This window comes from Danio rerio, chromosome 18, assembly GCF_049306965.1.
Source record: "Danio rerio strain Tuebingen ecotype United States chromosome 18, GRCz12tu, whole genome shotgun sequence".
NCBI classification, from domain to species: Eukaryota; Metazoa; Chordata; class Actinopteri; order Cypriniformes; family Danionidae; genus Danio; species Danio rerio.
The window spans coordinates 40,327,323-40,342,292 of record NC_133193.1 but is presented as its reverse complement, the minus strand read 5'-3'; the positions used below and the strand labels follow the sequence as shown (position 1 = coordinate 40,342,292).

The 14,970-nt window shown below is 34.9% G+C and overlaps 1 protein-coding gene across 17 annotated transcripts in view; it reads left to right on the top strand.

Annotated features, from left to right (window-relative positions):
* Nucleotides 1-2,957: 2,957 nt before the first annotated feature.
* cep126 (centrosomal protein 126) overlaps nucleotides 2,958-14,970 on the top strand; it is a 37,148-nt gene continuing 25,135 nt past the window's right edge. For 6 of the 17 annotated variants that reach the window (XR_012394081.1, XR_012394079.1, XR_012394078.1 and 3 more), the window contains exons 1-3: nucleotides 10,641-10,798; nucleotides 10,894-11,001; nucleotides 11,184-11,300. Coding sequence is in view for 4 of the 17 variants with exons in the window: in XM_073930015.1 (XP_073786116.1) it covers nucleotides 10,934-11,001; nucleotides 11,184-11,300 (185 nt within the window). In the remaining 13 variants the exon portion in view is untranslated. Of the gene's footprint in view, nucleotides 3,045-5,444; nucleotides 5,569-7,305; nucleotides 7,614-10,640; nucleotides 11,002-11,183; nucleotides 11,301-14,970 lie in introns of those variants that run through there. The other 11 variants (XR_012394080.1, XR_012394076.1, XR_012394075.1 and 8 more) reach the window with 5 other exon arrangements.

The window sequence follows — 14,970 nt, the reverse complement described above, 5'->3', positions numbered from 1 at the left end:
CGACAGGCCTATTCAATCAATCCTCTTACCATTAAAGTGATCTAGTGGAATAAAAACAATGTCTGACAGCAACGGCAAGTTTCTGAGCAAGTTTAAGGCCGTACTCACACTACAGTTGCCTCGAACCGGGCCAAAGCACGCTTGTCCCCCCCTCCCATCTCCCCCAACGGCCAGCACTCACACTACAATCGGGCCTAGGCAAGCTTACATCATTGATGCTGCGCTGTTCAGTAGTGAAGCGCTCTCGCTCAGCACAGTGGAGATTTCTGTAGTTATATTGTTTCAGTCGTTTGATATGCAGTGACATGCAGTCAAATATTTCGCCAAACAGTCCTCAGGGATGCGGTGACACGCAGTCAGATATTTCACCGAACAGATCCGCCACTTTTAGCACTCATAAACAATCATAAAGTTGCAGGAATGAGGAGGTCTGCTGAAGGTGCGCAGCTGTGGTGCAGTGAGGGGTTTGCGTCTTTAATAATCTAGGGCAGTTTGCGTTCATTGAACAGTAAGAATAATTAATAAATCCATATGAAACAGTCCCTTAAAGTCACGTCTCCCTTTCAGTTTCAGGCTTTGGCGCGTTTTGCACTCACACTACAAACGTACCGCGCCAAAGCCCAAGTGTACCGCGCTCAGGCCCACCCCTTCCAACCGGGCCAGGGCCGACCAAGTGAACCGTGCCTGAGCCCGATTCAGCGCACTCACACTTCTCAAACGATCCGGGAAACGGGCCTGGGCACGGTTCGGATAGCATAGTGTGAGTAGGCCCTAAGTCAGCTTCTCTGCCACACCATTCACCTCTACTGTACATGAATAAGTATTCATAAACATTTAGTTCTCTTTCACTTTAGTATATATTTTGTAAAAATTGTATACATAAAGTCCTGTCTTGAAGAGGATCTCTGGATGAACTGTAAAAAAAAAACATTGAAAAAAACATTGCAGATAATGAGTTGGAAAAGTATCTGTTCATTGTGTTTTCATCCATTGCGTGGCCAGTAAAATTGCTTTTAAAATTGCTCTTAACAAGCTAGTTTATTTAATTCACCTATTGCAAATGTCTTTGGATTGTGGGCAAAGCCAGAGCACCCAGAGGAAACCCACACCAACACGGAGAGAACATGCAAACTCCACACAGAATTGCCAACTAGCCCGGCCGAGACAGTGCTAACTACTAAGCCACTGCCCTTATTTATATTTTTTTTGGTCACATTCATTCATTCATTCATTCATTTTCTTTTCGGCTTAGTCCCTTTTTTATTCCGGGATCACCACAGCGGAATGAACCACCAACTTATCCAGCACGTTTTTACGCAGCGGCAACCCATCTCTGGGAAACATCCACACACACTCATTTATACACACACTTATACACTACAGACAATTTAGCCTGCCTTATTGACCTATACCACATGTCTTTGGACTGTAGGGGAAACCGGAGCACCCGGACGAAACCCAGGCAGACAGGGAGAACATGCAAATTCGACACAGAAACGCCAACTGAGCCAAGCCGAGCTGAGGTGCGAACAAGCGACCTTCTTCGTGTGAGGCAACAGCACTACCTACTGGGTAACTAGTAACATCTTCAATCTTAGTAATGATATCTCTAAAAGTCACATTTGCCGTGCAAAAACAGTGCAAAGTTAAACTCACGCATGCGTTGTGTGTGTGCGTGAATTTTGTAAGGACATTGTGTGTGAATTAACTCCACAACAAATACATCAAATAATCATTGGGAAAATTTTCACTGTAATATTTCTCGCAAACGTTATGTGAGATCTTTTTCCTTCATGTCTGTCACTGTGCTGTTTATCTGATGCTGCTGAGACGGAGACACTCTTATACCAATATTCTGAAAAGTATAATAAATAATATGATTGGTGTTTTGAGCTGAAACTTTACAGACACATCCTGGAGACATAAAAACGTATCTTAAATCTTATAAAAGGATAAAATATGTGCCCTTTAAGTCTGTGTATCTGTGAACAGGTTTCATTTTGATTCATAGTCATATGCACGTTAAACTTTTCTAAAAAACACAAAGTCAAAACTTTTCCTTTTTAAGTATATTGTTGTCCGCAAACGAACACCTCAGACTTTAAACAAGTGGACGGATATTGACTTTCAAAAATAAAAGTAAGAGCGTGACAGCGAGCCCAAGTCTCTGCTATTTACTTTCTGATTATCCCTTCTCAGAACATGGGGACAAATTCAATTCCCAATAAGACCAAATAAATACAGTCCAATCGAAATCCGGTTACCTTGTGTTTTACAGAGGAGAGGGCCAATCAATCCCAGACGATGCGGCTTGTGTGAGACACCTTTTTTGTGACACGTCAGCCACCAGTCTGGGAGAAATGATCACTCATGTTACCCTGAGGGCCACAATAAAAGCGAGGAAAAGCTGGCTTTCACTGTCAGACTCTCTCAACGCTATTGAAGCACTTTCCTCCTCAGATGACAGTTCGACACAATTGTACTAGCAAAATTTATCTGACCCCCATCTCTCCAGACACGCTGTCTTTGCCACACATAGCCTACACACACATTTTCCCACCCACGAATAAAAAGGAAAAAACGGGTCAACAGCGCCCTCTAGAGCTATGACACGGAAGTAGCGATCAGTCATAAGTGGCATTAATGGAGCATTAACGTCTCCTGCTGGAGAAAATGATCTACTGTGATTTAAAAACGCAACAATTTTGCCCTGTGAAGTTTTTCCAAAAGCCCTTAAGATGAAAGAAGGGCAACACCTCAAGGTTTGTTTTTTAATGTGTTAATGTGTGCTAATATCAGGACAGTATAAGCAGCTTTAATCCCTATGCGGCGTGGAAGAGAACTTCTGAGGCAGTATACATTTCACACCCTCAGTGTTTCATTGTGACTGTAAATCCGGATCAGAGAGGATGTCTCACAGTAACTGGATTACAGAGATCTGGATTACATTTGTCCTCCACATGCTTAGCCTGGGTTTATTATTTGCTTAGTACAAACGGGGGGTTCAAGAGGGAAATAGAAGAAACAAGAACCTGGGAGTCAGTGTAAGTCATTTTCATTCATTCCAGATCTCCTGTAAACAACAGCTTAACTGTGGCAGCAAACCATACGGCTGATAAAAGATTACTGGTGAAAATTTTACAGGCAAACTTTTTGCTTAGTCTATAAATTAAAATCATCCAGTAACTTGTACTTATCTGTACTTATCTGTAGTTAGAGTTTTAATGAAGATAATAATAATGGCATAATCTGACAGATTTGCATAAAAGGATCTACAGATTACTAGAAAATAAATTAAGCAGCTTTATTGAATGATTGCTAGCAAATTTTGTTAATAATCACAAAGAACCTGCAAGTAGCACTAAATTAAATGTGAACATTTATCTAAACTAGTATTTTCTTGTCAAATAAACAGCAGAAATCATATGTTTTGAAAGAATACATTAAAATAAATACATGATAATAAAATATTTGTTTATTTAAATAATCACTTAAATCATTATATAAGTCAAAATGATTCATTATAAATGATATGACTAATAATTTATAACAATAGAAAAGTCATTTACAAAAAGGTAATACATAAAATTGAGAGATAAAGATATTTTTGTTAACTTTACATATGTGGTTATTATATATCCCAGTGATTTTTGAAATTGAACAATCTGCTTAATAAACAAACTTGTAATTCGTATGTATATATTTTACATACTATTTTTTCTATGTAGATCTCCTGTATTTTAAATTACTGAATCTATTTATTCACACATTTATCCTAACTTTTTGCTTCACTTCTATTCTGAATTTCACCAATTTTGCATTACATGTTAAAGGTGACTTTATGCAGGGATTGTGAGCAAAAATACACTAAAATGTATTTTAAAATAAAATACTAAATACATATATTTTAAGTGTAGCAAAATAATCTACAAAATACAGCAGCCACAAAATAAAATTGTATTTTAAAAATACTACAAAATACTTTTAAAAGGTAGCATGAAATTTCTTTGTAAACCTTCCATAAACAGGCCTATTGGATCGATTCCATTAAACTGCCTTAGTAAAGTAAACAATGTTTGATAACAACAGATATTCTCTGCCACTTCATTCACCTACAGGGCCAAGTTGTGGCATAATGTAAATTGAACTTGTAATCCAAAGGTAACTTGTGTTTTTTTCTTTGAGTTTAGTATACATTTTGCACAAATCTTACAGAAAGTCTTGTCTTGAAGATGATGTCCTATAGCAGTGATCACCAAACTTGTTTCTGGAGGTCCGGTGTCCTGCAGATTTCAGCTCCAACCCTAATCAAACACAACTAAAACCTAATCAAGGTCTTACTAGGTATACTTGAAACACCCAGGCAAGTTGGAGCTAAACCTTGCAGGGCACCGGAGCTCCAGGAACGAGATTGGTGACCCCTGTCCTATAGTTTAGACCATTTGATGCTGATAATGGTCACTAAAATTCTGATCATCCATATTACATCACATTTCTTAGGCAAACATGCTGAATTGTACACTATAGCATTATATATTTCTGGTCTTAGCATTGCTCAAAAGTTGTTTTCAATAGTTGTTGACTTTAACAACTAAATATACCCTCACCCATTGACTGTTACTTTCTTTAAGCATAATTTCCATCCATCCAATCATTCACCACCTTCTTAAAATAAATTAGTTTTATGTTTTGATCTTAAACTTAGGCAAATAATGAGAAAGCACCAATCAGAGACTTCATTTTTAAGATATCATTATGTAAAATACTTGCAAAGTATTTTACAGTATTTTTAAACTACAAAAATAAAAGACACTCAAGTATTTTGATACAAAATATTAAGCCATTTTCATGAACCCTATCAAATACAAATTACAAAATACTAATTTATTTAAAATACACACAGTACATTGTACATAAATACTGCCCATCCCTGACTGTATGTATAACTTTTACGTAATGTATTTTGCATATATTATATTGCTGTGATTTGCAAGTGAAATGTTAATTTACAGTTCTTTGTGTGAATTTACATATTCAAATACTTTTTCAGTCATGTATACTGTTATTCATTCATTTTCTTTTCGGCTTAGTCCCTTTAATAATCCGGGGTCGCCACAACGGAATAAATTACCAACTTATCCAGCATATGTTTTATGCAGCGGACACCCTTCCAGCTGCAACCCATCTCTGGGAAACATTCATACACACTTATTCACACTCATAAATTATGGACATTTTAGGCAAGGCAAGTTTATTTATATAGCACATTTCATGGCAATTCAAAGTGCTTTACAGAAACAGGAATAAAAGAGACAAGTGTAAGAAAATAAAAACAAATAATAAGAATTATAAAAATAAGAATAAAAATAGATAAAACAGATAAAATAAGTTGTAAGATAATGAAAATTTAGCCCACCCAATTCACCTGTACTCCATGTCTTTAGGACTATGGGGGAAACCGGAGCACCCGAAGGAAACCCACTCAAACACAGGGAGAACATGCAAACTTCACACAGAAACGCCAACTGACCCAGCCGAGGCTCGAACCAGCGACCTTCTTGCTGTGAGGTGACAGTACTTCCCACTGCGTCACGCATACCCTGTTATATATTTTTAAATTTTAATGTCACTGCTTTTGTATCCGTATATTTTCACTCATTTATCCCTTTTCACTTTAAGCTTGAATTTAAAGATTTTGTATTTTGATTTAGTTATTTAAATTAGTACCATCAAACGATTAATTACAATTAATCACATGAGATAAATGTTTGTATTTAAATATTAATATATACATGTGTGCAGTGTATATTTACGTATATGTATAAATACAAATATATTACAGATATATTTTTATGTACATTATATATATATATATATATATATATATATATATATATATATATATATATATATATATATATATATATATATATATATATATATATATATATATATATAGTTAAAGTCAGAATTTTTAACCCCCCTTTTAATTTTTTTTCTTTTTTAAATATTTCCCAAATGATGTTTAACAGAGCAAGGAAATTTATGGTACGGTATGTCTGATAATATATTTTCTTCTGGAGAAAGTCTTATTTGTTTTATTTCCGCTAGAATAAAAGCAGTTTTAATTTTTTAAGCCATTTTTAAGAACAAAATTATTAGCCCCTTTAAGCTATATTTTTTTAATCCTCTATAGAACAAATCATCATTATACAATAACCTGCCTAATCACCCTAACCTGCCTTGTTAACCTAATTAACCTAGTTAAGCATATGTTTTACACAGCGGATGCCCTTCCAGCTGCAACCCATCTCTGGGAAACATTCATACACACTCATTCACACTCATAAATTATGGACATTTTAGGCAAGGCAAGGCAAGTTTATCAAAGTGCTTTACATAAACAGGAATAAAAGAGACAAGTGTAAGCAAATAAAAACAAATAATAAGAATTATAAAAATAAGAATAAAAATAGATAAAACAGATAAAATAGGTTGTAAGATAATGAAAATTTAGCCCAATTCACCTGTACTCCATGTCTTTAGGACTATGGGGGAAACCGGACCACCCGGAGGAAACCCACGCAAACGCAGGGAGAACATGCAAACTTCACACAGAAACGCCAACTGACCCAGTTATACATATTTTTTTAATCCTCTGTAGAACAAATCATCATTATACAATAACCTGCCTTATCACCCTAACCTGCCTTGTTAACCTAATTAACCTAGTTAAGCCTTTACATCTCACTTTAAGCTGTATAGAAGCTCTTGAAAATATCTAGTAAAATATTATTTCCTGTCATCATGGCAAAGATAAAATAAATCAGTTATTATAAATGAGTTATTAAAAATATAATGTTTAGAAATGTGTTGAAAAAATCGGCTCTCTGTTAAACGGAAATTAGGAAGAAATAAACAAGGGTGTTAATAATTCAGGGGGGCTAATAATTCTGACTTCAACTGTATACATACATACATACATACATACATACATACATACATACATACATACATACATACATACATACATACATACATACATTAATACATATATATATATATATATATATATATATATATATATATATATATATATATATATATATATATAATTGTGTATTTTTATTTTGAATGCGATTAATCATGATTCATCAGCACAAATTTAAATGTATTCATTCACTCACTTATCCATTAAAATAATTATCTTATATTTTATATTTTATTTATTTATTTATTTGGTTTTTTTTGCATGCGTGAACTGTGCATTTTCACTCATCCTTTTTTTCATCTTCACATGTCAAGTGTGAATTTAAAGCTGCCGATGGCACAGCACAGGAGCAGATTCTGCTGCACACTGATGCATCTCACAGTCAGGAGGGTCAGTCACAGGAGGACAGTCATGTAGAGATCCTAGACAGCGAGAGAGGAGGTGGTTCAAAAAAGTCTATGTCATGCTGGAACAAACATACCTGAACGGGTCGACACGGCTTGTCAGCTACTTACATTCACACTCTAACATCTCTAACCCAGCAGTTTCACTTCAATTCACACTCTGCAGCGGCTGTGACAGACAGGATCAACCCTGGGAAGACCCGCCATTCACAACTTCAGTTAAGTGATTTAAAGCAGTTAATGTGTGAAGGACCTTTAAATAAAGGCCCCGTTTACACTAATGCGTTTTAGTTTGAAAACGCATAAGTTTTGCTACGGTTACGCCAACCGTCCACACTACGCCGGAGTTCTCGAGCGCCGAAAACGGATCGTTTCGAAAACGCTGGAGAGGCCGTTTTCATTCTAAAACGCTGCTGCTCCGTCTCAGTGTGGATGATGGAAAACGGAGAAATCTGAAAACGGAGGCGGGGCTGCAGACGTTCGCCTCTCTGATTGGGGCTTTTTCTGAATATTAAGTAGCCTAACACGCACAGTTCAGTCCTGCATCTTCTCCGTGTAAGTTCAGACTTCGCAAGTTTGATCAAGGCTGCATCTCTTCTTCTCAGTTTGATATGGAAAAGCAGACTATACCGAGGACACGGGTAAATCTTCAAAGGGAACAGTGTACTTTATAACTTCATTCACATCACCCTGGCTTCGTTGTTTCACTTTCTCAACAATAAAATGTATACATGATATAAGGAACTGCCTATTTTCATTTTAATATTAGCAACTTAGACAGCAGAAATGTTGAGGCGTCGTGCTGCATAAGATGAGTGTCATCTTCACTGTAATAGATTCCAATGCCCAAAGTCAGGGAATATGTCGTTAGATAAAGACAACAAGATAAATGAAATATCCCGTTTAATAAATATAGTGAGATTAGATCCAGCGGGAGATGCTTGATGAGAAGTCCGACTAGCACAGCTCTCAACTGGGTAGATGGGCGCAGCGCTTGCCCGAGAGCGTCTGTGTGGTCACGTGATGTGCGTTTTCAGCGTTTTGGTGTGGACGGAGAGCAGTTCAGAAACGCTGGGTAAAACGCGAGTGTGGACGCGGATCGTTTTCATTCTAAAACGCCGTTTTAAAACTAAAACGTACTAGTGTAAACGGGGCCAAAGACTACATCATGAGGGACAGATGGGCGGAAATTTTAGGGGAAAACTGCTGTAATTATAATGATGCCACATTTTTATAATAAATAGTTTTTTTATGATTGTTTTCGTTTTTTTTATAAATCTGTTGCACCTGTTTGTGTAAATATCAAACCTTGTGTGCATTTATATACCTTTTGCCATTTTCTTTTTTTTTCTCAGAAATGTTACATTTTCTTGCAATTGTGAGTTAATCTTCTCTCACAATTCTGACGTATCTTATTATTCTGTTTCTTGCAGCTCTAACTTACTCTTACTCTTACTCTTGTGATTCAACAAGAGGCAATACACCCAAGAAGTGCTAGTTAGCCACCTGCTGCAAGATATTATTATTATTTTTTTATTCAGTGACAAATACAAGCTTCCATATGATTTGTTTGTGAGAATCACATTGAAACAAGCACTTTTCTCCACTCAACAATGACTAATTCAGTGCTTTTCAGGGTATTTTAATTCATTATAAGCATTTGACTGATTCATCTGAATGATTAAGCGAAATTTTTTCATGATTGTATGATTTAGTATGATTAGCACAAAATATTTTGATCACCCCCTGGTGGTTGGATATAGCTTAATAGGTCATAAAGTATTTTATTTATTTATTTATTTATTTATTTATTTATTTATTTGTTTGTTTGTTTTGTTTATTTATTTATTTATTTATTTATTTTTTATAATAAAAATGCCAAAGGGGTCAAATCTACTGACCCCTAAAGGGATAATATAACAGGCCTGAAGCCAGGGGGGTTCGGGTGGTTCGGAAGACCCACACCTCACTGACAAATGTCCAGAATTTGCCCCATACATGAGCTCATTTGTCCTATTTTGACTGCTATGCCATCATAAATATTGATAATAACCCATTAAAAAAGGTTTAAAGACTAAGCGGAATTGGCTGACGCTTTGGTGTGACTTTGGCTAATCCGTTTTGGCCATCGCTAACATATATTTTATTCTTACAATTTGACGCAAGAGAAGTCTTGTTTCACTGCAGAGTTGTTGTGAAACTTTATTCTTGAAACAAAAGATGAGCAAGTTGCACCAAAAGCAGCCCATATTGAAACTGAATTGAATACTATTTTGGCTAGAACAATGGTGAATCTTTACATTATATTATCATGTTTTAATTTTTTTTTTTTTCAAAGGGCCAAATTCTGACTGAGAACAGCTGAGTGTGCTGGCCAGTTTGTTAGTTGCCTGATAAATGACAATAGACTACAGTTTTTAATTTAAAACTTTAACAGATTCTTATTATTTTTCTAATGATATATGATGTAATGAATATGTATTTTAAAAATAAGTATTATTTCACATTTATTCATTATAAAATCTTTAGGAAATGTTTTTGATATATCAAAAAGTGCTGTTATGATGACCATCCGACAAGCTAATTCAGCTAAATAGTGCTTAAAATGTCACTATAATGCAGTAATTAAATTACATAATTAAATAGAAAATAAAGAGTACAACTGCAAAAATGTCCACTTTTGGAGAAAAAAAACCCCTCTTTCACCAGGCTGGCTATGGGTCTGTATATTGCTTACATTTTTCAACATATAGACAACACATTATTTGAAGACCGAGTGTTTGTGTAGGCCTACTCCAACTCATCCTGGTGGTAGGCTATATATTGGTATATTTGGCTGTATAGGTGTTCAGTTGTTAACATTACCTCTTTTTGTGTAGGCTACTTACATGGGAAAAAATGTATCTTTTTTTCAAGGCAGGTGCAGGTGAAATATTAGGACCTCGTGGTCAGGAAGTGCGCCACGATGCAAGTAACTTATTCACAATATTAACCTATAGAATAACTGACCGAAACCGGTAAACTGAGAAATTAACAACTGACATCAGACTGCTCACGTAGACATTCAAAGAATGAAAAATGTATGTGTCGCTACAAGAAAGTAACCTGTTGAGTATTCAAATGATCCAGCAGGGAGCAGCAGTGTATTAAATCCGCTGAGATTGAGGAGGATCAATCCCTTCTGACTGACGTGACGTGACCGCGCCTCCACCGTGAGTTTGTGTCTGTTGTCAAGGAAGCGCGTCACTGGTTACTGACATGGCGTAACTCTTTCACCTGTAGAGAATGGCGATGAAGGGTTAACGTTACCTTAACCTGATATAATTTAACACAATGACAAGATAACACGCACTCGGTTTGGATAAATTAAGTATCATACCAAAAGGACGTCATAAAGTCAGAGGTAGTACATGTTACCTGTTTGACGTTCCACCGGCTTTCTAGTCTTTACCTTGTTGTCATTCTTCAGTATTTTCCTTTTGAAACCTTTTGTTCCAGCTATGTTATTGCGCGATAAGATACAGTTTTGGCTATATGGATGAGATATTCGTTGTGTGGAGACCTGATATTTGGGATGTCAGTCATGGAGGACACACTTTATTACTCGTATCCTTTTTTGTGTATGAATTATATGTGGATATTGTAGTCTATTCAGCTGTAATTTACTGTAGCAAAACAACTGGCTTAGTTGATTATTTGTACAGATTTTTTTATGACTAACACTAAACAAACAAAGCACACATTATATATATATAGGAAGTACCTTCCTTAACTTTGCATCACATTAGCATCAGATCAGGTGTATATGGAGAAACTGAAGATGAAAGGGAAGTGCTGTTACAGGAGCAGAGGTACTGTCGGGCTCGGGCTCGAAAGCTTTCTCTGGAAACTAATCGCAGAAGAAAGTAAGTGTGACAAAAATGTATCTGATTTTATGTTGATTTCATTACTGCATGGGATTTTGGCTCATTTTATGGGTGGCTGATGAATTTACATCAAAGTGTATTTTATGTAAATTACATTATATTATTATATAAATTTGGTGTCAAAACATTTATCACTAAGTTAAGCAATTGCTGGAAAATTTCCACTAACTAATTTTTAAAACATTGTAGTGCAAAAATTAAAATAGCATTTTCATTAAAAATGTGCTCAATCTATTTATCTGTAAACATTTTTGTTTGTTTTTTTTTTACATTTGTGCACAATGTATGTAAACTTCAACACAAACATATTATTTTAGTTTTATTAAAAAATCTCCGGACTCATCTTTGTCAGTTAAAAGTAAATTTTCATAAAGATTTACATTTACAAAAATAACAAACATTTGCAATAGTACATTTATATGTATGTCTGCTGTAAATTTATTTCCTAAAGCATTTAATACATTTCAACGTGGATATAAAAGCACACAGCTCTTTCTGTTGGTCTCTGAAGACCTGTTATGAGATGAGGTGGCGTAAACAAGAAAAAAAGCATTAGTGTATTCACCAACAAGGCAACTATGTGCTAAAAGACTGCCGGGCAAGAGCCCCAGCGATCAGAAGCAATGCACACCAGCTGAATGCAGTGTTGACAGTGAGTGTCAGATATACTAAGAACTGTCTCCATGCTGTTAATGACTCAGTCTGGGGTTTTGACCTGGTCAGTCTCTGTGCACATTGAAAGTGAAGCTACCCTACAGTGCGCAGATACTGTTATACAATCCTTTACTTGTCAGCCAGGATTTACTTGCTTGAAATAGAAGCTCTAATCAGTAAGAGCAAAGAAAGAGTACTTTATACAAAGCAGTGATGATGAGGAAGAAGAGACTGTTTTGTCAGTTTAGAGAAAAAATTAAAAATGAAAATGTAAAGTCTAAAAGAAAATCATTATATTAATTCAAACTATCACTGTTTAAAATTGATCAATATGACTAAAATAACTTGGTTTAAAGCATGTGATATTTTAATAATATCTTTTTAGATTTCATAAATACGATTATTCAAACTGTTTTAACTTAGAAGGTCTTAAAAGGTCTTTTAGTAGTATAGTTTTTAGTTTAAGTAAAACTTTGATTTAGTTAACTTTAGTTAAACTTTAGTTTAACATTTTTTAGTTTTCAGTTTAACTATTTTTAAAGAATACATCAGTGTCATTGACATGATGGTTTTTCTGATATTTTTAAAACAAATTACAAAAATCAATCACAATTAAAGCTATATCAAAATAAACATACATTAAAATAAATATAATATATAATATAAAATATATAATATAAATAATTGTATAATTAAGAGAAACAAAGCCACTTAGACAGCTTAACAGATCACCTAATAACCAATCCTAAAAATTCAGTAGTTTAAGTACATTCATATACATGTATTCATAGTAAATACATAGATAGTATATTCCTTCAGTTCTGTGTGTATGCATGTCAATGACAAGACATGCCATATCTCCATTTTTGATATTTCATATTATTATTATTTATCAGGGTGGTACATACTGCAGAAAAAAGGTCATTAATTGACAAAATTCCTGAAATTAACCTTAATTGTGTTGCCATAATATTATATATTACATAATACACTGTGGGGATGCAGTGGCGCAGTAGGTAGTGCTGTCGCCTCACAGCAAGAAGGTTGCGTGGGTTTCCTCCGGGTGCTCCGGTTTCCCCCACAGTCCAAATACATGCGGTGCAGGTGAATTGGGTAGGCTAAGTTGTCCATAGTGTATGTGTGTGTGAATGAGTGTGTATGTGTTTCCCAGTGATGCGTTGCAGCTGGAAGGGCGTCCGCTGCGTAAAACATAAGATGGATAAGTTGGTGTTACATTCCGCTGTTCGACCCCAGATTAATAAAAGGGACTAAGCCAAAAAGAAAAAAATTATAAAAATATACCGTCCCCACCAATATCCGCCAGATATTGAAATGTCTCCACCAATAATTTGATTCACTTTGAAAAAAATGGCGCCGCCATTATTAACCTAGACATGCAGAAACAGTTAAATCTCATTTCTCCTTGAGTCACACCACCCCAAAACACATATAAACATTGTGATTGGCTGAGCCTTTGCCTTCTGTCATGTGAGAGGCTGTAGCTGCTAACATTCTTCCAACATGACATCTGGCCTGTAGCCAGCTCATTGAAAGGGGTCGTTTTTTTTTTTTTTTTTTCGGAAAAACTGAACCTTTTTGCAGTTATTTGCCCCATTTTCTATTTAACTATGATACTAATATTTATGGATAATTATGTGTAAATATTGCTTTTTAGTGACATTTTAAGAACTATTTTTTGCTGGATTATCTTGTTGGATGGTTATCAAAATCACACTTTTTGATGTACCAAAAATATTTTGGTACATCAAATTACAAATGGTACTTACATAATTACAATTTTGTCAAATTGCTTACCATGCTATATTACTATTTTTAGTGTTTAGTGTTTTTAGTGTTTTATTAAAAATGTGCATTTAAACTGTACATTTTATAGTACAGTTTTTATAAATTAATAAATAACATTTTTATAAATTTTTTATATGAAAAGATTTTTTTAAATCTTATTTTTAAAATATAAATGTATTATCATCTATCATTACATTTTTTAGAAACCTGTTAAAACTTGTTTCAAATTGAAAACTGAAGCCTACAGGCAAATAACAATCTGGCCAGCACATTTAACTTTCCTCAGTCAGAAACTGGCCATTTGAATAAAAAGAAAAATTATAACATAATAAGAAGAATAATCCAACCTTTGGCCTTTCAAATCCCCCTTGGCCTGGGGAAATTTAATTCACATGGCCCCACCAATGTCAAGTGCAAACCTACGCCCTTGACATATTAAAAATCTTAAATCTAAAAAGAATACTATTTTTAAAGAACTAAATTTAAAAAAATAACACTTCAAATTTAATTCAGGTTGCTATTTTTATTCTCCATGATTGTAGGTGCTCTGACAGACAGCTCAATGGGTTCGCATCATAGTCATGCGCTACATTCTGTGCCATTAACAAATTAATTAAGCTGAAATGCATCTGCTAGAGAAAGCTCAAGTTTCTGTTTACCCTGGAAAGTAAACGTCTGAGATAACAGCAGCTTGCGCAATAGTCTGATATTGCCAATTAGATTAAAGTTTCATTTCCATTAGAAGTCAAGTAGTGCATTTGATATGCTGCAAACAGTTGCCAAAGTTTTCATCCTTCCGCCTTTAAACAAATTAATAATATCGTTAAAAGGATCAAACTGGCACAAAGGGAGCTTGTAAGTTCATACTGAGAGCATTGATCTTACCCAATTATGCTTCATAAACTGACAGTGCATGACAGTACCTATTTTCCTTTATCCGAGCATAATTTGATCATCACAGCAAGATTTTGTCCCCTTCTACAGTTTTGTAACATTATTTAAATGCATAAAACATGCTTTTTGTAGGTCTATTGAATTGTGTTTGTGTGTGATATGATACAAGAATGCATCCTTACTGCCAATTTAAATGCATTCAGTTTTGCAGTAAGGAAGGAAGAAAGACATATAACAAATTCGGTAACACTTTACAATAACAGTACATGAATAATGATGTATTTATATGTAAACT